Source organism: Suncus etruscus, chromosome 11 (genome assembly GCF_024139225.1).
Source record: "Suncus etruscus isolate mSunEtr1 chromosome 11, mSunEtr1.pri.cur, whole genome shotgun sequence".
NCBI classification, from domain to species: domain Eukaryota; kingdom Metazoa; phylum Chordata; class Mammalia; order Eulipotyphla; family Soricidae; genus Suncus; species Suncus etruscus.
In genome coordinates this window covers 60,891,318-60,916,174 of record NC_064858.1, presented here as the reverse complement: position 1 = coordinate 60,916,174, position 24,857 = coordinate 60,891,318, and the positions used below count along the sequence as shown (strand labels likewise).

At 45.3% G+C, this 24,857-nt stretch overlaps 1 protein-coding gene across 1 annotated transcript; it reads right to left on the bottom strand.

Annotated features, from left to right (window-relative positions):
* Nucleotides 1–307: 307 nt before the first annotated feature.
* On the bottom strand, nt 308–24,194 carry HSP90B1 (heat shock protein 90 beta family member 1). Its single transcript, XM_049783151.1, has 18 exons — nt 24,089–24,194; nt 23,270–23,372; nt 22,492–22,633; nt 21,750–21,866; nt 19,083–19,414; nt 13,115–13,226; nt 12,785–12,901; nt 9,995–10,111; nt 7,865–8,002; nt 7,708–7,785; nt 7,307–7,372; nt 6,629–6,898; nt 5,950–6,195; nt 4,471–4,607; nt 2,367–2,445; nt 2,126–2,281; nt 1,331–1,435; nt 308–600 (listed from the first exon to the last, which is right to left on the bottom strand). The coding sequence occupies exons 1-18, from the start codon at nt 24,135–24,137 to the stop codon at nt 571–573; spliced, it is 2,394 nt and encodes a 797-aa protein (XP_049639108.1). The 5' UTR covers nt 24,138–24,194; the 3' UTR covers nt 308–570.
* Nucleotides 24,195–24,857: the final 663 nt, after the last annotated feature.

Genomic DNA, 24,857 nt, shown 5'->3' with positions numbered 1-24,857 from the left:
CAGCCCCTGCATATGGATTTTAAAGGAAAATTCAAGATATACATGACTCTGAGGGGAAAAAAGGTTAGGTATCATCAGGCAAGTCTTTTTCTTTTTGGTTTTTGGGCCACACCCGTTTGACGCTCAGGGGTTACTCCTGGCTATGCGTTCAGAAATTGCCCCTGGCTTGGGGGAACCATATGGGACGCAGGGGGATCGAACCGCTGTCTGTCCTACGCTAGCGCTTGCAAGGCAGACACCTTACCTCTAGTGCCACCTTCCCGGCCCCATCTTTCTAATAGTTCTATATATTGCAGTCTGAAGATACTGAGTGTTTGGGTTTTTTATTTTTATACACATGACAAGATTTTACACCAAGAATAGTCTGTTAAATAGTACAAATTTACATTCATGAGGAATGTTAAAAAAAATTCAACTAAAAAACCCACTTCTTCCTGTGACCCACAATCCCAATGTTTTACAGTGCAGTGGAGAAGGGGCTGGGGGAAGCATCCAAACAAGTTCTTCCAAAAGAAAAAAAAAATTTTCACATTCCCTCTCTGCACAGGATCCAAACGGTGACAGTGTAGTTTATAATTCGTCTTTTTCATCTGTAGATTTCTATGGAAACAGAAAAATCAGAAACGATGAACTTTCTTTCTGTTCACTCTATAGTTTCAAATTAAATTATTTAAAATTAGATATATAAAACAGTGACATACCAAGAGAATTCATATATATATGAATTCATGTATTCATTTTAATATGCATATAACTCAGGCATTTAACATACATGCATAATATACATGACTAAATTTCATTAAGTCTATTTTGTTTTTGTTTTGTAGCTATATCTGGTGATGCTGAGAGTTTCTCCTGTACTCAATATGGGGATTTAATCTAGTTTGGTCATGTGCAAGGCAAGTGCCCTCTTTGTCCATTGTAACTGAACTCTATCTCTAACCTTAACAGAAAATCTTCAAGTGGTCCTTTGTTCATAGTAGGTTTGTGTGAGGAAAAAAACCCAAACAGAATGGGGCCATGTTAGTCATTTCTATTTTAGCTGTAGGCTAGAATACAGCTTTACCTTGCTAACCCACAACTAATTTAGAACCCATCAAGGCTCTTGAGCCTGAACATAAGAATTTTACAAACAGCTTATTTCACAAGGTTGGTATGGAGTAAGGCAAAAAGTCCCCCCAAAAACTACCATCCTGCAGATATTGACTTTCTTTTTAAGTGATCTGCCCAGCTTTGGTGTGATAAGCCGTTCATTAGAGGCTGAATCCAGAGGAGAGACTTTACTCCATTTCTCAGAACAGGTGATGCCAGCTCACTGCTGATTTCTTACCATTGTTTCATGTTCTTCCTCGTCCATCCCTTCATCCATGTCTTCTTCCTCATCCTGCTCTGTGTCTTCAATGGTATCATCTGGTTCTTCTGGTTCCTCTTCCACCTAAGAAACAACACATCTAAGCCCACGAAGAGAGCGTTTGCTCTTTCCCTGTGGCTTCTGAAATATTCAGGGGGCCCCAGTGGGGGAAGTACTGCTTTAGAAAACTGATCTTCAACCTTTTGACACTTGCCCTGCACCCCAGTCTGAGGGTTAGTACTGTTTTTATTCCTTGTTTTTTTCTTTTTTTTTGTTTTTTGAGCCCACCTGGCAGTGTTCACCTGACTTTAGGGGATCATGTCCCCAGGTTGGCTATGTGCAAATCTCCTACTGCTGTGCTATTGCTCTGGCCTCTCAATACTGTTTTTATAATAACTTTATAGCTATAATTTTTGTTGTTCATTTTTTGGTAACACCTGGCAATGCTCAGGGCTTATTTCTACTGGGATTCAGAGGAGCATATGTGGTGCTGAGAATTGAATGTGGGCCAATCACATGCGAGCCTTATTTCTGCAGCCTAGGGGGTCTCAAAACTTTTCCTACATGTGTGGAACAGTACAGGCCAGTGGTCGAAGACCACTGCTCCAGAGGTAACAGTCAAGCTGAGTGCATGAGACCAGAAGAGGACATACAGTGGGATTTAAACTGTCTAGCATGGTGTGAACTTGTATTCATGTGTTCAACGCCTCAGAGCCCCTGGCTTACTCACAGGAAGCCTGTTAATTCTCTACAGGAAGGCAGGGGGACACAAACCTTGGCATTGGGGTCGATATTTAAGCTGAGGCGCAGCATTCGTTCGATTCTGTCTCCGTAGGCTTTTGTATCAGGGAGCAGATAGCCTGAGCGTAGTGTGGCTGTTTCAAACAGAACCACAGCAAGGTCTGAAACAGTTTCATCATCTTCGTTTTCCTGGAACGAAAAGCTACATGTGACTCCCAAAACGATGGTGACTGTGCAGGTGATATAGGCCACATGCAAGTGAGCTTGGACTCACCTTGACTCGCCGCAGCATGTCTCTGATCAACGGGTGTCGAGGGTTGATCTCAAATGTTTTCTTCTGGCTTGCATAGTAGCTGGTAGAGGAATAAATGATTAGTCCAGGAAACATTGGGGCACCAACAATTTGTTCCCATTTTAATTGCCAACTTTCTTGCTCACATAGGAGAAAGCTCCAGACAAGTCCAGGTGTGATTGTTTATACATTGTGTCACCAACTTATCCCTAGCATGCTACAGCAAAGATCTAAGGAGATGCTAATCTTGAGCACTGAGTAGATGAGTGGATCAAAAGTCTTGTTCACTCCCTCTTCTCGATACTTGGGGAAGGAGTCTCTGGAGCAGTGCTTCTTAGAAGACTCCTGAGGATTGTGATGGTTGTTGTGAGGATCCTGTCTGAGGCCTAGAATGGGATAACAGCCCCCAAGCTATATCTCTGGGGTCTCTGTACTCAGGGCTTTAGGAGCAACCGTCTCCCAAGAGTTGACTGGGCTGCACTCTACTCAAATAATATCTCAGTGACAGTGTAAAAATATGCAAAAAAGAATTCCCAAACAATTACTTATTTTTGTTTAAGCCCCAATCTCAGCACAGTTTGAACATAGTCACACACCTCTGTGCTACCAGTGGGTGTGCATATGAGATCAGGAAGGAGCCATCTGTGCTGTTACAGGCTTAGATGAATACCTGATCATCTCTCTGACATCTAATCAATCACATGTCCACACAAAGGTGCTCCAATACAGAATGGGGAGAACCCCCTCTCTGTAAGGCTGTTAAATGTGCCTGTAATGAACCTGCTCCCCACTGGCAACTTTATCCCCTAGCCAGGAGGTAAGACATATGCAAGACAGAATTTTTTTTTTTTTTTTTTTTTTTGTGGTTTTTGGGTCACACCCGGCAGTGCTCAGGGGTTACTCCTGGCTCCATGCTCAGAAATTGCTCCTGGCAGGCACGGGGGACCATATGGGACGCTGGGATTTGAACCGATGACCTCTTGCATGAAAGGCAAACGCCTTACCTCCATGCTATCTCTCCAGCCCCTTATTTTTTTTTTTTTTGCAAGACAGAATTTGATCATTTTGTTGAATGTAGTTTCCTTAGAGTTTTGGGGGCTGGGACCCAAAATAGCACGCACGCATGCGCGCGCACACACACAGACACACACACTGCAAAAGACAACTTGTAAGAAATTTTTTTTTCTGGAGAGGGTGGAGGTGTGGTTTGGGGCTAACTGTTGGTGCTCAGGCCCAAATGTGGTAGTAAGCATTGAACAAAGGTATGCAGTGTGCAAAGCAAGTGCCCTACCCCACTATATTATCTTCTCAGTTAAACTTGTGAGAATCCTCAAGTAAAATAAAGAGAATGAGGTAAAAAAATAAGATATTTTGCATAAGAAGAATACAGTGAGAGATAAAGTCAAATAGAAACTTAGGTTGGAGCCATAGTACAGCAAGTAGGGCACTTGCCTTGCACGTAGCCAAACCAGGTTGGATCCCTGGCATCCCATATGGCTCCCTGAGAATGCCAGGAGTTAATTCCCTAGTGCAAAGCCAGGAGTAACTACTGAGCAGCAGTTGGGTGTGACCCCCAAACCAGAAATTAAATATAAACTTAGAATATGCATTTATTAAGGCTAGAGAGATCATTCAGTAAGTAAGCTCTTGCCATGCACATAGCATCCCAGATTGGTCTGGTCCCCTAGCACCACTAGGAGTAATCCCCGAGCACTCAGGTCCCAAAACCAAAAAAGTGGGGGGTAGGCCTATCAAGTACTATCCTTGAGTTCAATCACTTATAGGTCCTTTATGAGGTATACTTGCAATCTGAAGTGCCTGTAATCTACTGAGCCTGGTGGGAAGGAGGAGGTGTGGTGATGCTCAAAGGGCTTTATCTCATAGAAGAAATCCAACTGTAACTGACCTCATCTGCAGCTATTACTAAAAATGCCGGTTGTCCATATCCCAGGCTAAGAGTACAACCTATAGCAAAATAAAGCTAAATGGCAGATCAGGCTCTTTGTGACCATCTCTCACTACTGCTAGGATGATGGTTGCCACAGTGCCAGCTCCCAACCTGGAAGGGCATGTCTCAGTTACTTACTTGGTAGAGATGTCCTTGCCTGTCTGGTAGGCCTGCGCTTTCATGATTCTCTCCATGTTGCCTGACCAGCCGTACTGGCTGGCCACCAGAGCACATGGAGACTCCGTTAGGCGCTGTGACACCACAGCCTTCTCAATCTTGGGGAGAGAGAGACCAAGAGTTAGACCCAGACAGATGTAGCCACCAGTGGCTATTTACATTCCCACTTTTTTTTTTAAAATTGGTTTTGGGGTCACACCTGGCAGCACCCAGGGATTAATTCTGGCTCTACACTCAGAAATCACTCCTGGCAGGCATGGGGACCATATGGGATGCCGGATTTGAACCACCATCCTTCTGCATGCAAGGCAAATGCCCTACCTCCAGGCTCTCTCTCCAGCCCCACACTCCCACTCTTAAGGATTCCCTACTATCAAAAACAGAGGGATGAGTCCTAAAGGTACTTTTCAAATTCTTAGGAAATGATAAGTGCTTAATCTGAATTCCAGCCTGAAATACTTAAAAATGCCAATGTATTTTTTGTTTGTTTGCTTTTGGACCACACCAGGCAGTGCTCAGGGACCATATAGGGTGCCAGGGACTGAATCTGGGTTGACTACATGCAAGGCAAGAAACCTGTTCACTAAACACCAACTTATGAAAACATAAAACTTAAGGCCAAAAAAAATGAATTAAGGTATTTGTCTTATATGTGACAGACTCCAAGTTTGATTCCTGGCTCTATATATGGTTCCCTGAGCACCACCAGGAGACACTTAGTATTGCCAAACATGGCTAAAAACAAATCAAACAGGGGCCGGAGAGATAGCATGAAGGTAGTGCATTTGCCTTGCATGCAGAAGGACGTTGGTTCAAATCCCAGCATCCCATATGGTCCCCCGAGCCTGCCAGGAGTGATTTCTGAGCATAGAGCCAGGAGTAAACCTGAGCGCTGATGGGTGTGCTCCCCCCAAAAAAACAACAAAAAAACCAATGCCCACAGACACAATCAATATCATCAATTTATTTTGCTGTGTTTTTCTAGGCTACTATCATTGGTTACCAGGGACCAGATCAAGGTCTGCTACATGCAAGGCAAATCCCTTGCCCATTGTGCGACGGCTCCAGGCCCTGGTGTTTTAAGCATTTTCACAAACTGTTCTTTTTTTTTGTTTTTGTTTTGTTTTGTTTTTTTGGGCCACACCCAGCGGTGCTCAGGGGTTACTCCTGGCTGTCTGCTCAGAAATAGCTCCTTCAGGCACGGGGGACCATATGGGACACCGGGATTCGAACCAACCACCTTAGGTCCTGGATCGGCTGCTTGCAAGGCAAACACCGCTGTGCTGTCTCTCCGGGCCCCGCATTTTCACAAACTGGACTAACCACATTATGAGAAGTTTTTCTGTAGTGTTTAATAGTTACCCAAAAAAAAGTTTGTAAAATTACATTTGTTGACAAAAATCAGAGGCTAGAATTTTCTCAGTAAGTAGAATACCTTACCTTGTCCTTGAGAGCTTTATCTTTCATCCAGTTCAGCAGAGGCTCAAATTCTTTCTCAACTGCTTCACGATTCTCCTTCGTTTTCTCACTTTCATCGAACTTCACACCTTCCTTGGCAACATTCTGGAACCTCTTCCCATCAAACTCTGGAAGAGCCTGAATGCAGTACTCATCTACAGGTTCTGTGAGATATATCACTTCATAGCCCTTTTTCAGGAGGCGCTCTACAAAGGGAGAAGATTCAGCCTGAAAAACAAAACGGAAACAATTTCCTAGTCTGCTCATTATGTACTTATTTGTTCATTCCAGCAGTGATTTATATACTTAGTAAGACAACATAGATTTAAGACCTTTAGAGAATATGACGACTTTCCAACTAGTGACTAATCAAAGGCACCTCCGATCTGCTCTTGGTACCCAATCTGTTTGCATGAATTGTTTTTTTTTTTTTTGGGCCACACCCTGTGACGCTCAGAGGTTACTCCTGGCTATGCGCTAAGAAGTTGCTCCTGGCTTCTTGGGGGACCATATGGGACGCCGGGGGATCGAACCGCGGTCCGTCCTAGGCTAGCGCAGGCAAGGCAGGCACCTTACCTCCAGCGCCACCGCCCGGCCCATGAATTGGTTTTAAGTCCCCAGCAACACTCCAGGAATCACCATCAGCTGGCATTTATCTCACCTCTTTCCGGCTGGCCCCAGCCATGAAGTATATTTTGTCCTGTTTCTCCTTCATTCTTTCCACATATTGGTCTAGACTGGTAATGTCACTGGCATGATGAGAAGACTGGAAGCGAAGAAGTTTGGCGAGTCGTGTTCTGTTTGAGTGGTCTTCAATCACACCCAGCTTGATATTTGTGCCAAATTCTTTCCAGAATGTATCATTGTATTTCTCATCAGCAATCTTCTTGATCATGTCCAGTGTTTTCCGGACAAGCTTCTTTCTAATCACCTAAGTGAACAAAAAAAAAACAAAAAAAAAAAAAACACCCACAAGAATTCCTCAGAAACTCAGGAAATCAAGACCTTCTAATATATAAAAGTAGTGCAGGTATGTTGTGGAGAAAACCATCAGGGGGGAGCACTGGAAGACTGCCTTTATACTGATATTCCAAATTTATTCCAGATCAATAGATCATTAGTAAAGCACATGCTATGCATGTGTTGAGACTAAGTTCCCAGTACAAGATAGATGGAGAAAACAGCCAGATATTCAGAATTTGGTAATCCCAAGTGAAATTGAGTCCTTCCTCTGAAGCCCTATAGTCCTGTCTCAAAGTCTGGTGACTGCTCACTACTAGTCTATCCCTCTGAAGATCACCAGGGAGCCACACCAGTCTGCTGTTCCATATCTCTTTACCTTGAGCAGTTTATGTTGCTGAAGTGTCTCACGGGAAACATTCAGGGGGAGATCATCAGAGTCCACCTTCATAGCAAGAAAAAGTTCAGTGAGTAGCAAGAACCAGACCAAATAAAACCTACATCTGGGGGCCGGAGCAGTGGCACAAGCTGTAGGGTGTTTGCCTTGCACGCACTAATTTAGGTTGAGACCTCGGTTCGATTCCTCGGCATCTCATGTGGTCCCCAAAGCCAGGAACAATTTCTGAATGCATAGCCAGGAGTTACCCCTAAGCATCACCAGATGTGGCTCAAAAAAACCAAAACCAAACAAAAAAACCCCACCAAAAAAACCCTACTTCTAGATCCTTCCTTCAAGCCCCAAGTACCCACTTCCCCCATCTTCAGATACATCCTACTTACAACACCCTTGACGAAATTAAGGTACTTGGGCATCATATCGTGGAAGTCATCTGTGATGAATACTCGGCGTACGTAGAGCTAAAGAGAGACCAAAGAGAATCATTTTCTGGAAATTATATTTGTAAACTGAAATTAAGTTCTATCACTTAAAACCAACCTTAATGAAATCACTCTTCTTAGATCCATATTCATCAAACAGACCACGAGGAGCAGATGTGGGTACGAATAAAATGGATTTGAAGGTAACTTCCCCTTCAGCCGTAAAGTGGATATAAGCCATAGGGTCATCACTTTCCTATGCGAAATTGACATTTCAGTCATTTAGAAGATACAGTGCAAAGGTCAAGCAATTCAGCATCTTAACTAACAAAAGTTTCCTTACCTAAATAAAAAAAATGTACAATTCAAGAAAGGAATAAGATCTGTCAGGCCATGTCTCCTGAACTTGGGGGAAGGTCTAGATTAGATTCTACATGTCGAGAGAAAACAGTTGGCTAAATCCTACTTAAAATGACAATATAAAACATTCATAAATGTGCTGGTCAATCATGAGAAAGGTAATCAATAACAGCTTTTTATTGCTCTCATTGTTTTATGACCACACCTGGTAATGCTCGGGGTCACTTCTGGCACTCAGGAATCATTCCTGGCAGGTTTGGGGACCATATAGGATGCTGATGATTGAACCCAGGTCAACTTTGTGCAGGGCAGATCCCCTACCTGCAGACCACAGCAACAAAATTCTCTCACCAAATTAGGATACCAGCAGGGTATTTGTAACCCTTCTAACTATGGAACATCTGAAGGTGAATGAATGAACTGAGAAATCCTATGTAAGTATAAAACATACACAAAATTCAGCAGACATGGTACCAAAAGCAAACAAAAGAGAACCGTTGTGTTCATCTGCTTCAATTTTTTTTTTTATAATGTTGGTTGGATATTAACACAGAATAACAAAGGCTAAAAAATCAACAGAACAAAGAGTAAAGAACAAATACAATCAGTTTTCTGTAGCCATCCACTATTCTGTTCTGCACAAAATACTACTGGGGGTGGGGTGACCGAAAGAGATATGTAAAAGCATGCAGCCAACATGCTCCATCACTATCATCAGTGGTCCCTGAGCATCACTAGAGTGATCTCTGAGCACACAGCCAAGAATAAGTACTAAGCAAAGCCAGATGTAGTCCACAAACAACTACTATTTGGGGGGAAATGTTCATTTAAAATAATCAGTGTTGGCTTCTCACATTCTCACAAGATATTGGAAGGAAACAGACTAGGACACACAGATCAAATGTCTGATGGTATAAAACACTTCTATTATGCTGAGTGAAGTAAGTAGAAGAGACAGATGCAGAATAGTCTCCCTCTATGGGTTTTAAGAAAAATAAAAGGGGGCTGGCAAGGTGGCACTAGAGGTCTCTATGGGTTTTAAGAAAAATAAAAGGGGGCTGGCAAGGTGGCACTAGAGGTAAGGTGTCTGCCTTGCAAGCACTAGCCAAGGATCAGGACCTCAGTGCGATCCCCCGGCATCCCATATGGTCCCCCCAAGCCAGGGGCAATTTCTGAGCGCTTAGCCAGGAGTAACCCCTGAGCATCAAATGGGTGTGTGGCCCGAAAAACCAAAAAAAGAAGGGATGGAAGGTCCAGCTCACGATATGAAGCTCACCACAGTGGTAAATGCAATTAGAGAAATAACTACACTGAGAATTATCATAACAATGTGAATGAATGAGGGAAGTGGAAAGCCTGTCTAGAGTACAGGAGGGGTGGGGAGGAGGAAGATTTGGGACTTGGTGATGGGAATGTTGCACTGGTGAAGGGGGTGTTCTTTACATGACTGAAACCCAACTACAATCATATTTGTAATCAAAGTGTTTAAATAAAAACAAAAAAACCCACTTAGTAACATGACTTCATATTTAGCCACATAAACCATGTAATATTTTTATAAAACATAGTCAATATTCTGAATAAATTTAGTACTGTTTTTTTATAGTTAGTGGGGGTGAAACCCAGGGACGCTTAAGAGCAAGGGAAGCACTCTACCACCGAGCCACAGTGTGTTGATTTTTTGTTTGAGTCTCAGCCAGTGGTGCCTAGGGTTTACTTCTGGCTTTGTGCTCAGGGAATCACACCTGGTGGATGCTTTTTGATTAATACAAGAATGATTATTTATTTTGGGAGGAAGAGGGAAACATATGCTATAAAAGTCTTAAAATTATTTTAAAACATTGAAAAAATTTAGTAATGTGCCACTTATTCTAAAATCTCAATTTACCTTTGAAAATGATTTGTAGAAAGCTTTGTATTCATCCTCTTCTACTTCTTTTGATGGTCTCTGCCATATTGGTTTGATATCATTCATAAGTTCCCAGTCCCAGACCGTTTTTTCCACCTGAAGTCACAGTATTTGATTAATCTCTCCAAGCATCCAGACAGTTACACTGGGTAGTTATTACACAATGTTTGGGTATTCCAAAAGATTAAGGATCATAATCATATTAATAAATAAAAACCCTCTAGTCTAGGGATTCCTATCAATTGACTGGTCAAAAGCTTTTTTAATGGTTTTTGGGTCACACCCGGCAGCGCTCAAGGGTTACTCCTAGCTCTACGCTCAGAAATCGTTCCTGGCAGGCTTGGGGGACCATGTGGGATGCCGGGGTTCGAACCACCGTCTTTCTGCGTCTAAGGCAGTGGTGGGCAAACATTTTTTTTTCAACTGAGCCAAATCTCGCCAAAACGACGATTGAAGTTTATTTTGAGAGCCACACAGGGCGTGCACTGACAGAGGCTAGGAGCAGAGTCCTGACTCCTGGAGCGGCCACCTGGCACAAGGAAGAGGGGGCCGGGCGGTGGCGCTAGAGGTAAGGTGCCTCCCTTGCCTGTGCTAGCCTTGGACGGACCGTGGTTCGATTCCCCGGCGTCCCATATGGTCCCCCAAGCCAGGAGCGACTTCTGAGCGCATAGCCAGGAGTAACCCCTGAGCGTCACCGGGTGTGCCCCCCCCCCACAAAAAAAGTGTAAAGAGTTGCATGTGGCTCGCGAGCTGCAGCTTGCCGACCACTGGACTCTAAGGCAAATGCCTTACCGCTGTGCTATCTCTCTGGCCCCTTAAAATAACTTCTCAAAGTTTAAGGTCATTATTCAAAGAGTCTGCAATTAGAAAGAAAATATAATCCTGACTTTTTTTCTTTTTTGGTTTTTGGGCCACACCCAGTGATGCTCAGGGGTTACTCCTGGCCCTACACTCAGAAATCGCTCCTGGCAGGCCTGGGGGACCATATGGAATGCTGAGATTCGAACCACTGTCCTTCTGCATGCAAGACAAACGCCCTACCTCCATGCTATCTCTTTGGCACCAATCCCGACTTCCTTAAAAAAATTACTTCAGGGGCCCGGAGAGATAGCACAGCCTTGCAAGCAGCCGATCCAGGACCAAAGGTGGTTGGTTCTAATCCCGGTGTCCCATATGGTCCCCCGTGCCTGCCAGGAGCTATTTCTGAGCAGACAGCCAGGAGTAACCCCCTGAGCACCGCCGGGTGTGGCCCAAAAACCAAAAAAAAAAAAAAAAAAAAAAAAAATTACTTTAGGCCAGAGTGATAGCACAGCAGTAGGGTGTTTGCCTTGCACATGACTGACCCAGAACGATCCGGGTTTGATCCCTGGCATCCCATATGGTCTCCTGAGCCTGCCATGAGCAATTTTTGAGCAGAGCCAGAAGTAATCCCTAAGCGCTGCTGGGGGTGTGCACCCTCAAAACAAATTACTTAATGCCAAAAAATGTACTTGATTGGGGCTGAAGAGATAGCATGGAGGTAAGGCATTTGCCTTGCATGCAGAAGGAGGGTGGTTCAAATCCTGGCATCCCATATGGTCCCCCAAGCCTTCCAGGAGCGATTTCTGAGCATAGAGCCAGGAATAACACCTGAGCGCTGCTGGGTGTGACCCAAAAACAAAAAAAAAATCCAAAAACAAACAAACAAAAAAATGTAATTGACTGATCCCTGAGCCTGCCAGGAATGATATCTGAGTGCAGAGCCAGGAGTAACTCCTGAACGCCACCAGGTGACTTAAAAGCCAACATCTTGGGGCTGGAGTGATGGTACAGTGCTAACCTAGGATGGACCACGGTTCAATCACCCAGCATCCAATTAGTTCCCCAAGCCAGTAGTGATTTCTGAGCGCATAGCCAGGAGTGACTCCTGAGCATTATTGGATAGGACCCCCCCACCAAAAAAAAAAACCCAAAAACCGAACATCTTATGATAGTGTAATTATTATGGTTGTCACTGAGAACTTTCTAGAGGAAAATTAAAGTACAAGGCAAACATGTAAACTACACCTCTCTTTTAATTCTGGGGGCCATATCCTGTTGGATGAACAAGGAGCTCCTTCAACAGAAAGCCCATGCTCAGCCTGATAGCTCTCCCTCTCTCCAGCCCAAGTCCTTATTTTAATAAACCCAAACTATTAAAGCACTACTTTCCTCAAACTTTTCTCAGCAACTGCTTCACATGATTTTTTGCCAGCCCCCCACCCCACCCCCCAGCTGAGAAATGCTGGACAAAAACTATTTGGGAGCTGGAGAGATAGCATGGAGGTAAGGTGTTTGTTTGCTTTGCATGCTAAAGGATGGTGGTTTGAATCCAGGCATCCTATTATGATCCCCCGAGCCTGCCAGGAGGATTTCTGAGCTCCTAGAAAGGAGTAACCCCTGAGCACTGCTGGGTGTGACCCAAAAACCAAAACAGAATAAAACAAAAAGAAACCCCAACTATTTGGAAAAAATGAGTTCTTTGAAAACTGTAGCTTCCCCTCAAATTATTCTGCATTCTTCTACTGCTCTAGGACAGTGGGAACACTTTCCAGATGGAGGATGATCCAAACTTAGTTTTTGGGTTTTTTTTTTGGGGGGGGGGGCACACCTTCGGTGCTCAGGAGTTACTCCTGGCATGCTCAGTGAACCATGTGGAATGCCGGAGATTGAACCGGATCTGTCCCGAGTCATTTGCGTATAAGGCAAACGCTCTACCTCTGTACTATTGCTCTGGCCCCTCAAACTTACTTTTTTAGTTTTTGGTTTCTTTTCTTCTTCTTCTTCTTCCACTGCAGCTTCATCATCAGATTCTTCCTTTTCTTTGGCTGCCTCTTCTTCATCCAGAGGCTCCTCCACAGTTTCAGTCTGTTGAAAAAACAGAATTACGGTTAAATGCATTGGTCTTATTCTGATTTCATTTATAGACCATAAAACAAAAGTCACAGCTCAAAAAGAGTCTTCAGTAAAGAATCCAAGAGTATTTTAGACAGAAAACCAATATATTTAACCTTCATTTTTAAGTGATTGAAATGTGTGCTAATGTAATTCTAACATTTTTACTAACAAAAATTCATTTACCTTACTGCTCCATACATAAATTGGGAAGTTTATGAACTGCGAGTATTTTTTGACAAGATTTTTAATTGTATCCAATTCAAGGTAATCAGAGGCTTCTTCTTTTAAGACAAGTCTGCAAGGAAAGAGGAATGTTTAAATGTTAAAGCCACCATGAAGATCTGAATTATAGGGGCCGGGAAGGTGGCGCTAGAGGTAAGGTGTCTGCCTTACAAGCGCTAGCCAAGGAACGGACCGCGGTTCGATCCCCCAGCGTCCCATATGGTCCCCCCAAGCCAGGGGCGATTTCTGAGCACATAGCCAGGAGTAACCCCTGAGCGTCAAACGGGTGTGGCCCAAAAACCAAAAAAAAAAAAAAAAAAAAAAAAAAAAAAAAAAGAAAAGATCTGAATTATAGATTGATTTGACTATGTATCTTCACAACCAGCAATTCTAAGTCATCTAGTGTGTCTGACTACTTAAGAAATCTTATCACGGGCACAGCGGAGTTTGCTGATCCAGGACCAAAGGTGGTTGGTTCGAATCCAGGTGTTCCATATGGTCCCCCGTGCCTGCCAGGAGCTATTTCTTTCTTTTTTCTTTTCTTTTCTTTTTTTTGGTTTTTGGGCCACAACCGGCAGTGCTCAGGGGTTACTCCTGGCTGTCTGCTCAGAAATAGCTCCTGGCAGGCATGAGGGACCATATGGGACCGGGATTCGAACCACCTTTGGTTCTGGATTGGCTGCTTGCAAGGCAAATGCCGTCTCTCCGGGCCCTGCTTGTGATTTTCTATACCTATTACCCTGTATCTTCAAGCCCGCTAGCCGAAGGGCCTAGAGGCACCTTTCAGACACTAGGACTTTATATTTTATATTAAAACAAGTTTTGGTTTTTGGGCTACACCTGGTAGCACTCAGAGGTTACTCCTGGCTCTGCACTCAGAAATCATCCCCCTGGCAGGCTCAAGGATGGGATGCCGGAAATCAAACCTGGGTCTGAAGGCAAACACCCTAATGCTGTGCTATCATTCCGGTTCCTAATATTTATAGTTTTAAGGAGTAATGAGAATGTTCCCCATTGCCTTGAAACGCTGGGCTTCATTTGAGTGCACTAAAAAGAGGATGATACAACTTCTTCCCCAGGCAAGTGGGGGCTAGAATATATCTGCAGGGTAGTAGTAGTCTTAGATGCAAAGGGTAGGATAACCTGAGTAGTAACTTTTCTGTAAAGGATGCAATAGCTGTATGTACACCATTATTCATTGCTGCAATGGGTACAATAGCTAAGATATGAAATCAGCCTAGATGTTCAATAACATAAGAGGGTTATAAAGATATGGTATAAATACACCATGTAATACTATGCAGCTACAAGGAACAATGACATCATGCAACTTGCTGTAACCTGATTGGAACTACAAGCCATCATGAATCCAGAAGAAAGACAAATACAGGATGATCTCACATATTTGTGATATGTAAAATAACTAATGTAATGTAAATGTAATGTAGAAAAGGGAGGATCAGTCTTGACTCCCAGAACTTGAAAAGAAATCAAGATGGGAAGGAAGAAAATGAGAAAGGGAAGCAATGAGAAAACAGGGGTCTGGGCTTTGGTTATAGTGGTAATGTTGGAGAGGAGTACAGCTACAAATCCGAGGCCTTGACTCAATAACATGTTTGAAAGCATAAATCTAAACTGAAACCACAGAACTTGTGGTGGTAGGGGATGAAGAGTATTTGTAATGGTGGTTGACACTGGTGGTGGGCCTGATGTTCAGTTATATGCCTAAAACCTTGTAAACCACAGTTCTTTAATTAAATACTTAAACAAGATTCAGTAGGCAAATAAGTTTAGGTACTTCCTAGTACTGAAGATGTGGAAGGATACAGACAAGTTTACTCTAGCAAAACACCACAGACAGCTCCCTCTGCCTTTTGTGGGGCAAGTGCTTAGGGTTAACTCCTGGCTCTGCACTCAAGATTTATTCTTTTTTTTGTTGTTGTTTTGTTTGGACCACACCCAGTGGTGACGCTCAGGGGTTCTTCCTGGCTATGCGCTCAGAAATCACTCCTGGCTTGGAGGACCATATGGGATGCCAGAAGATTGAACTGCGGTTCATCCTAGGCTAGCATTGACAAGGCAGATGCCTTACCTCTCCGTGCCAACGCTCAGGTCCCAAGAATTATTCTTGAATGTGCTTGGAGAACCATATGGGATGCCAGAGATAGAACCTGGGTCAGCAGTGTGCAAGGCAAGCACCTATATGCCGTACTATCTCTCTAGCCCTGAATTACTATTTTTCTTTCTTTTTTGGTTTTTGGGCCACACCCCGTGATGCTCAGGGGTTACTCCTGGCTAGGGCTCAGAAATTGCTCCTGGCTTAGGGGACCATGAGATGCCGGGGGCAGTCCTAGGTTAGAGTGTGCAAGGCAAACGCCCTATTGCTTGCTTGCACCACAGCTCTGGCCCCTATTTCTATCTCTACTACTCAACACAGTAGGTGCTAGTCAGAAGCTCTGATTTAAATGGAGAATCAGTTCCTTAGTTGCACTGCTACATTCCAGGTACTTAGTCACATATGACTAGTGGGTCCTGTGCTGGATTGTGGATGCAGAAGAACATTTTTACCCTAGAAGGTTCCACTGGCAGCACTGATTACATACAGATGGTCCTAATACCAGCCACTTAGCACTGCTACTCCTTCTCTTTTGCCCTATATCAACTCCTCTCATCCGCAAATTTAATCAACACAGACAGTGCCAAAATTGATGTGTGCTCCAATGAAGATGGGCAATGTTGCAGTCAGGGTTCCCTCCTACTAATGAAAGCTTGGCTGAGTAATACCTGCCAACAAGACAGCAGCCTGAGAGGTGATCTGGGCTGGGGCAAATGTTAGGGGACCCAATGTGAACTGGGGTTTGCCAGGTAAATGCCTTACCTCTTGTACTCCCTTCTCCAGCCAGGAGTTCACTTTTGGACCAAGTGGAGTCCGATGGTTAGCCCACTTATGGGTATTATAAAGGAATTAGACAGGGGCCAGAGAGAGGTAAAGTGCATTTAAGGTGCTTGCTCTGCATATGGCTGATCTGGGTTTGATCCCTGGCATCTTATATGTTCCCCTGTACCTAAGGGTACAGAACCAGGAGTAATCCCTGAGCATCATCGGGTGTGGCCCCAAACCAAAACCCTAAAAACCAAACAAATAAAGATGAAATGAGATAAATAAGAACAGAACCTATAGTGAGAGCTAAGCCAGCAGCCATCGAACTATAGATCACTAAATACTAACAAGTACTAAGTCAATTATTCTAAGAAGGAAGCAGAAAAAGCCAATTCTGGAGAAAACACAAAGATGAAGAAAATGGAGAACCCAAATCTGGCGGTGGGAATGTTGCACTGGTGAAGGGGGGGGTATTCTTTACATGACTGAAACCCAACTACAATCATATTTGTAATCAAGGTGTTTAAATAAAGATTTAAAAAAAAGGGGCTGGAGAGATAGCATGGAGGTAAGGCGTTTGCCTTTCATGCAAGACGTCATCGGTTCGAATCCCAGCGTCCCATATGGTCCTCCGTGCCTGCCAGGAGCAATTTCTGAGCATGGAGCCAGGAGCAACCCCTGAGCACTGCCGGGTGTGACCCAAAAACCACAAAAAAAAAAAAAAAAAAAAAGATTAAAAAAAAAAAAAGAAAGAAAGAAAATGGAGAACCCACTGTGAGAGAATAATGACCTCCCATGTTCAATCCTTTAGATTTAGCAATATGCATGGCTTCATGCTTCATGACTTCATTAACTGAGTATGACAGATTGGGTTAAAATCAAGCTGGTAGGGACACAGTTATCAAGTAGCAGAAATCATGTGGTAGGCCTTAGGAGGTACAAAGAAACCTAAAGTGCAAGGGGTAATCCCCCTTCAGACTAGAAAGCAGGCAAGGTTGACTTTGGGAATGTTTGTTTGTTTTGGGGCCACACCTGGCAGTGTTCAGGGGTTTTTCTTGGCTCTGTACTCAGGAATCATCCCTGGTGGGCTGGGGTGGGGGAAACCATAAGGGATACCAGGATTGAACCAGGGTCAAGCAGCTTGCAAGGCAAATACCCCACCCACTGAGAAGAATTTCTGTCTAGTTTATGAGGATGGGAAGAGAGCAGCTAAATTTCTACCTAGTCTGTGAGGTATCTCAGTGGACAGAGTACCATGCTGAGTTCGATCACCCCATGAGAAATGATCCCTCAACCCTCAAATAAAAAAGATGAAAGAACAGAAGAGCTTTAGAAATAAGGGAGAATACCCTTTCACTGGAGAAAGAACAGAGTAATGGGGGCTGGAGAGATAGCATTTGCCACAAAGTAGCACCTGATTCCAGATTCCTTACTGACCCACTCTCTCTTGGGATCAGGCAGCCAATGAAAACTTTCAAACAATTCACAACTGGGCTACCTCATCTGCCTCTCAGTACCTGAGACATTAGAGCCTCTTGGGACATTACTTTCCTCTCCTTTGAGAGGTTATTTCCCTGTCTTCCTAAAACCCCTAAGGGAGAGGGCTCTGGGGTGTAAGCAGCAACACCTCCTAATGAGTCAGGAGACTTGAACAAAACAGTAAAGGGGGACTGGGAACAATACTGCAGCAAGGTGCTCAATTAATTTGATTACTGTGACAGGATGGGAGATGAGGCACCTAGGATAAAGAAAAGTGGCCACACTGCTTCAGATATGAGATTTCTTGATGTGGGGGAAATTTTCAATCAAGAAAATTTCAAACAAGAGAATTAAGGAAAAGACACATTTACTTGGCCAGACTGAGCAATGTCAATTCATCTCAATAACAGTAGTTCCTTACTGCCAAGATAATTGGAAAGAATAAAAGGGTCGGGGCCGCATAGATAGCATTTGCCTTACATGCAGGAGGATGGTGGTTCGAATCCTGGCATCCCATATGGTCCCCTGAGCCTATCAGGAGCCAATTCTGTGCAGAGAGCCAGGAGTAACCCGAGCACAGCCAGGTGTGACCCACCCCCCCAAAAAAGAATAAAAGGGTCCTAGTGAGAATCTTATCTCTGATATGGTGGGAAAGAAAGGAGAAAAAAGGCCAAAGGTTGGGCCAGAGCGATTGCACAGCGGTAAAGCATGCAACCAACATAGGACGAACCCCAGTTCAAACACAGCATCCTATATGGTCCCGACTCCTGAGTGCCACTGGGTGTGACCCTCCCCCCCAAAAAAGTCAAAGGTTGACCTGTTCCTCACATTCAATTATTTGCGTTACAAGCATGGGCATCTAGACCAATAGCAGTAGTGGGTTATGTGTTCAATGTTTACAAAAGAGATGCTGTCATTGAAGAATCTATCTCCTATTAGTCCTTATTCTATACTGGTTAGCTATAATCCGTTTCAGTGCCATCACAGATTCTGAATGCTTACAATGGTCAGGCAACATTTCTGTCATCCAGTCCTGCTACACTTCAAGTAAACCTTCCTGGAAACTTAGCAAAAGTCAGTGCCTTGTATGCAGCTGGCCAATCTTGGTTTGCTCTTGTGGCATTCCAAATAGTTCCCTGAGCTTGCCAGGAGTGATCCCTTAGTGCAGTCAGGAGTGACCCCTTAGCACGGCTGAGTGTGGCCCCCAAAACCAAACCAAAACGTTCCCTTAACCTCCCCCACCCTCTAAGGGTCTGGGTCCATCTACCAGCAAAAACAAACCCTCCCTTTTTGGTTTTTGGGCCATACCCGGTGATGCTCAGGAGTCACTCCTGGCTATGTGCTCAGAAATCGCTCCTGGCTTGGGGGACTATGTGGGACTCTGAGGATTGAACTGTGGTCTGTCCTAGGTTAGCGCTTGCAAGGCACTAGCACCACCATAGCCCCTCCATTTTGTTTTCGTACTGGCCAAGATAGGAAGGCCCAGAACATACTTTTGCTCAGAGTTGCCTAACTGCAGACTTAAGAGCCCCCTAGGATGAGGCATTCTTAAGAATGGGAGTCACTTACGTAATTGTCGTGCCCCGGCCCAGTGTGTTTCCTCGTGGGTCAGCAATGACAGAAAATTCATTAGAGTCAGATTCCCAGATGTGCTGGGTATCATTGTTGTGTTTTGATGTGACAATTACTTTATCTGCTACAAGGAAGGCAGAGTAGAAACCGACGCCGAACTGGCCAATCAGCTCTGAAGTAGACTGGTTATCTTCCTGTGCCTCAGTCATTTTGTTTAAGAATTCGCTTGTCCCAGACTTGGCAATAGTACCGAGGTTTTTCACTAACTCTTCCCTGGTCATTCCGACCCCAGTGTCTGTGACGTGTAGCAGGTTCTTCTCTTTGTCACACTGAAAGAAACGAACAAGATCATTCATTATAATTATACTTTCTTTTTTTTTTCCTTTTTTTTTTTTTTTTGGTTTTTGAGCCACACCCGTTTGACGCTCAGGGGTTACTCCTGGCTATATGCTCAGAAATCGCTCCTGGCTTGGGGGGACCATATGGGATGCCAGGGGATCGAACCGCTGTCTGTCCTACGCTGGCACTTGCAAGGCAGACACCTTACCTCTAGCGCCACCTTCCCGGCCCCCTATAATTATACTTTCACATCAATTCTTTATTTGGGGGGTGATGCTTGGCAGTGCTCAGGGGTTACTCCTGGCTCTGCACTCAGAAATCGCTCCTGGCAGGCTTGGGGGACCATATAGAAAGCCAGGATTCGAACCATAGTTAGTCCTGGATCAGCTGCATGCAAGGCAAATGCCCTACCGCTGTGCTATCTCTCCAGTCCCCTTTCACATCAATTCTAAAACAGAAATGATACCCTTTATATTATATGTAATGTCCCTCTCAGAAGTCTTTTTTCTTTTTTTTTCTGGATTTTAGCTAACATTTGATGTTGTTCAGGGGACCAGGTGGTGCCAGGTATCAAACCCGGGCCCACCTGGGCCAACCGAGTAAACATCCCACACATCTTCTTTTTGGTGGGTGGGGCCCCACACCCGGTGACACTCAGGGGTTACTCCTGGCTGTCTGCTCAGAAATAGCTCCTGGCAGGCACGGGGGACCATATGGGACACCGGGATTAGAACCAACCACCTTTGGTCCTGGATCGGCTGCTTGCAAGGCAAACGCCGCTGTGCTATCTCTCCGGGACCCAAGTACAAGTATGTTTTTTTTTTTTTTACAAAGAATAGAAGAGTTTGGGCCCGGAGAGACAGCACAGCGGCGTTTGCCTTGCAAGCAGCCAATCCAGGACCAAAAGGTGGTTGGTTCGAATCCCGGTGTCCCATATGGTCCCCCGTGCCTGCCAGGAGCTATTTCTGAGCAGACAGCCAGGAGTAACCCCCTGAGCACCGCCGGGTGTGGCCCAAAAACCAAAAAAAAAAAAAAAAAAAAAAAAAGAATAGAAGAGTTCATTGAGCAGACAGGTCTGTCTGATCTACATATCAAAGGGCAGAGGCAGATCAATAGAAAAAAAATCTTCAAAAAAATTCCAATATTGGGCCCGGAGAGATAGCACAGCGGTGTTTGCCTTGCAAGCAGCCGATCCAGGACCAAAGGTGGTTGGTTCGAATCCCGGTGTCCCATATGGTCCCCAGTGCCTCCCAGGAGATATTTCTGAGCAAACAGCCAGGAGTAACCCGAGCACCGCTGGGTGTAGCCTCCCCCCCCCCCAAAAAAAATCAACTCAAAAACGAAACAAAACAAAACAAAACAAAAAATTCCAATATTGAGCCAGGGAGATAGTACAGGGAGCAGAGGTTGCATTGCATGCAGCTAACTCCTGTTTGATCCCTGGCACATGTGGTCACCAAAGCACCACTGGGAATAGCCCAACCTCCACTACTCCTAAATCAAGAGTAAAATTTGTTTTGATTTCTTAGAGAAAAAGAAATCAAAACCTGTATCTGGCACTGAGGTAATCAATGCTCTTCACTCAAGATTCCTGACTATGCCTCCCAAAAATACTATCAGAAAACCCACCTCTCCATTTATGGTTGGGCAAGGCCACATGAGTAATAGTAGCCAATGAGGGGCAAGGAGAATCCAAATTGGCTTTCACCCAGTAAGGAGCCTTTCCCTAACAGGAGACCTTCCTCCTAGCCCTCCTGGCACCATGGCAACCAGCCATGCTCCAGATGGAGGCTGCTCCATTAGCCTATGTCACTAACAAGAGGAAAAAAAGCAAAAGCCATAGGCTACAAGAAAGGGGTTTGGCAAACCCTTTTTAAAATGGGGCCAGAGAATTAATTCAGGTTTGTGGGCCATCTGAGCTATTACTCTATTCAGCATAAAATCAGTCATAGATAACACATAAACAGGCATTACAACTTTAAAGAAAACAGTAGAAGGCTTGATTTAGCTTAGCTGCCATGTTTGCTAATGTCTGAGACTTGGGAGTTATTTGTTACTTCAGCAAAATCTGGCCAATTAAGACCAGAGTGATAGTAGGGATTAAGGCCATTGCATGCCATTGCTGTGGTCAACCCTGATTCATCCCCAGCAGTGGATCCCTTGAACACCGACTGGCAAGAGTGACTCTTGAGTGAACAGTGCCAGGTTTGCCCCTGAGCATAACTGGGTATGCCCACCAAATTAAGCCAAAAATACCTTCCAATCTTTACTGACAGGAATTCCATCCCTAACCTCTCTTTAACAAGAAAATTGTTTTACACTTGCCTTTATTTTGACGGTTAGCTCCTCGTTTCCAGAAAGAGCATTTTCATCAGTCAGTGATATTAACCTTATTTTGTCTAAAGCATCAGATGCATTTGAAATCAGTTCTCTCAGGAAAATCTAAATATAAAACCAGATTTAACACATATTTTGGTTAGGCTCAATACGCAACACAAGCTCATTTATTTCTCCTCTGTAGTTGGAAAAAAGGGTATTGTGATATAGAGGAAGCTTTGCTTCATTTAGAAAAAACAAAAATAGCTCTTCAAAGGACTGGCAACTCTAAGAGATAGGCACAATATCCTCTGGCTAGTGATCTATCTGCAATAAAGGAGGACTTAGTCTCTGTGACTAAATGTGAGACTCACAAAGATACCTGGAAATTGATTTATAAAAGTGGGAAGTCTAACAGGTACTCCCGCCCCTTTTACCTAGCAACAATTTTTTACATTAGCAGTGCTGGGAATTTCACCCACCTAAGGATTATTTTAAACTTCATAACTACTCACTGGTAATTATTTTTATTGTTTTCGGGGCCACATCTGGTGATGTTTAGGGCTTTGTACTCAAAAATCGCTCCTGGCAGGTTAAGGGGACCATATGGGATACTGGGAACTGACCCTGAGTTCATCCCAAGTCGGCAAGTGCCCTGCCACTGTGCTATCGCTCTGGCTGGTAAATACTATTAAAAAGACAAGTCTGCTACCAAACAGACAAAATAAAATCTGAACCACACGCTGCTTACCTCTTTATTTTTATACAAAGAATTGATGATAAGTTTCATCATTCGATTAACCTCAGCTTGGAAAGCAAACTTCTCTGATTTTTCTCTAAGTTCTCTGATTTGGGAAGCATTTAATCCATCCAACTGAATAGCTTCTTCCTCTCTATGGGAATAAGTTAGATAAATATGATAAAAGTGCAAGCTGGGCTCTCTCACGATTCCCCGAAAGGAATGAGAGGTAAATGGAAGATTTTATAAAACTACTATTTTATAATTCATTATTTTCCGTGGTAGGAGTTTATCTTTAACACTAAATTGGAAATCCTTGGTTCTTCACACAACCCCCAACAGAAAAATAACTTTTCTGTACTAAAAAACAGGTCATACTTATTGTATGTCCTTATACATGGGGCAGCTGAGAAGGTTTAGGATTATTTCTCAGAAATCCCAAGAGTTAAATAGAAAGACTATGTATACAAATAGAGTAGAAAATAAAGTGGTCTTTTCTAAAGCCTTAGAAGGCAATGTAAGTATTCTGCAATATATCAAAATCATTTTCAAAAGAGACTCATTCCCTTTTGACCAGTCAGTCATTCTCGAGGACATGTCTGAAGATGCCGATGCAAGCCACCCACCTTCTAACTCGGACAGTACTTGGACCCTTGTTCGACTTAAATTCGAGTGCTTCTACCCTCTCAAGAGCTTATGGGAGAAAAGATACACACAGGGAGCACATCTGGATTCTCTTTAGTGTCCCCGGCCATATCAAGAGGTAAGAGTTTTTCAAAAGAACACAGACCTCTGTACTACTTCATCATCTGTCCGCGAACCTTCTCGACTTTTACCCAGATCTTCTTCCACGGTACCATCCACATCCAAGTCATCGTCAGCTCTGACGAACCCTGAAGGAAACGCAACAGCGAATGATGACTGTTAAACATCGCTGCTTCTGACTTAAAGGACTGCATCACCCGGGCAAGAGTAGGGGTTTCGAAACCCCGCTGGTAAATATAGAAGGGAGGACGTAAGACTGATGAAGTCACGGATTTAAATCCCGCGGAAACCCAAGTCGGCGTCTTTCTGAGTGCAAACACTGGGGACCCCACAGCTGAGCCTACAAGTCGCAGGCAGACATCACTTGTGGAGGGGCCCTGATCCCTGATCCCTGATGCTGGACTCCGGACGCTCGCTGCCGGTCCCGTCTCCGTCCACACGTGTTGCGCGCAGAGCAGAGCGAGCGAGCGAGCCAGCCAGCCAGCGAGGCCAGGCCTCAGCATGGACCAGCCGGAAACTTGGGCGGCATCGTGCCGACCTGTCCTGTCCTGTCCTGCGCACACACCAGTGGGCTCGGGGCGGACCCGAGGGGAGCCGCGAAGGGGAGGCGGGAGACTTGCGTGTGTGTGGAAGTGGTTTTCGCGACTCCGACGCTGCCGCCGCCTTGCCCTCCGCCCGCGGGGCGAGGGATCCAAGGCTCTTCTCTTCCAGGCTAGCGCAGGAGGAAGCCAAGCCCGCCAGGCAGCCGCTGTCGAGGAAAGGCCGGCCCCTCCCGGACTCAACGCCCCGAGCCTTCGCGAAGAGGCCGCGCGGAGGAGGGGCGCCGCGCCCCGGGACCACTCACCGAAGGTCAGCAGGACGCAGCCGAGGCCGAGCACCCACAGGGCCCGCATGGCTCGCGGCCGAGAGGAGTCGCTTCGCGTCGGGGAGAGTCGCAGGTCCCTAGGAGCGCAGGAGCCGCCTCCGCCTCCGCCTCCCGCCGGGACTGAGTGCTCACTCCAGGCCGCGCGGTCCGCCCACCGCCCCCCAGCCCGCCGGCGCTTTTCACCCCCGCTCCTCGCGGGCGGGGGACGGGAAACACGAATCCGCCAATCGCGGCGCACCACGCACGCCCTGCGCCCAATGAGGGCGCGGGGGGGGCCCCGGCGGGCCAATCGGGGCCGTCCAGGTGCGGCGCTCCGTGCCCGAAGCGTGGCTCGTCCCGATTGGCCGGCCCTGGCTGCCCCCTCCAATCACGCCGCTCCGCGGGCCCCTCTGACGAGCCGCCGCGCCTCTGCCTGGGAAACTCGGGCTTCCCGGCGGAACCGGCCAATGAACGGCAGCTCGGGACGCCGCCCCTCGGCCAGGGTCGCTGAATCACTTCCGGGTCCGAGCGCGCTCTCCGCCGTGACCAGGGGAGACGGGAGCCGTGGCAACGCGTCCTCCATTTTGGTATCTGCGCTCATCCTGGGGGGCGATCCTGACGTCACTTTTAGAAACTCTTCTCGTTTGACTGGGCTGTGATGCTCGGGAAAGGGAAACACGTGTGAAGTTGGAGAGCTCAACGAGCGCGTAGAAGAAAGATGGCGAGAAACTACAATTCCCGTCATGCAACGTGCTCGGGTCTGTGCCGA

Excerpts from the sequence above, each read along its gene's own strand:
- HSP90B1 (XM_049783151.1), bottom strand. The coding sequence starts at position 24,137 with ATGCGGGCCCTGTGGGTGCTCGGCCTCGGCTGCGTCCTGCTGACCTTC. Across the intron at positions 10,112-12,784 it reads AGAAACCAAAAACTAAAAAA|GTGGAAAAAACGGTCTGGGA; the intron begins GTAAGTTTGAGG and ends CTGTGACTTCAG. Across the intron at positions 8,003-9,994 it reads TCTACAAATCATTTTCAAAG|GAAAGTGATGACCCTATGGC; the intron begins GTAAATTGAGAT and ends AATTTCGCATAG.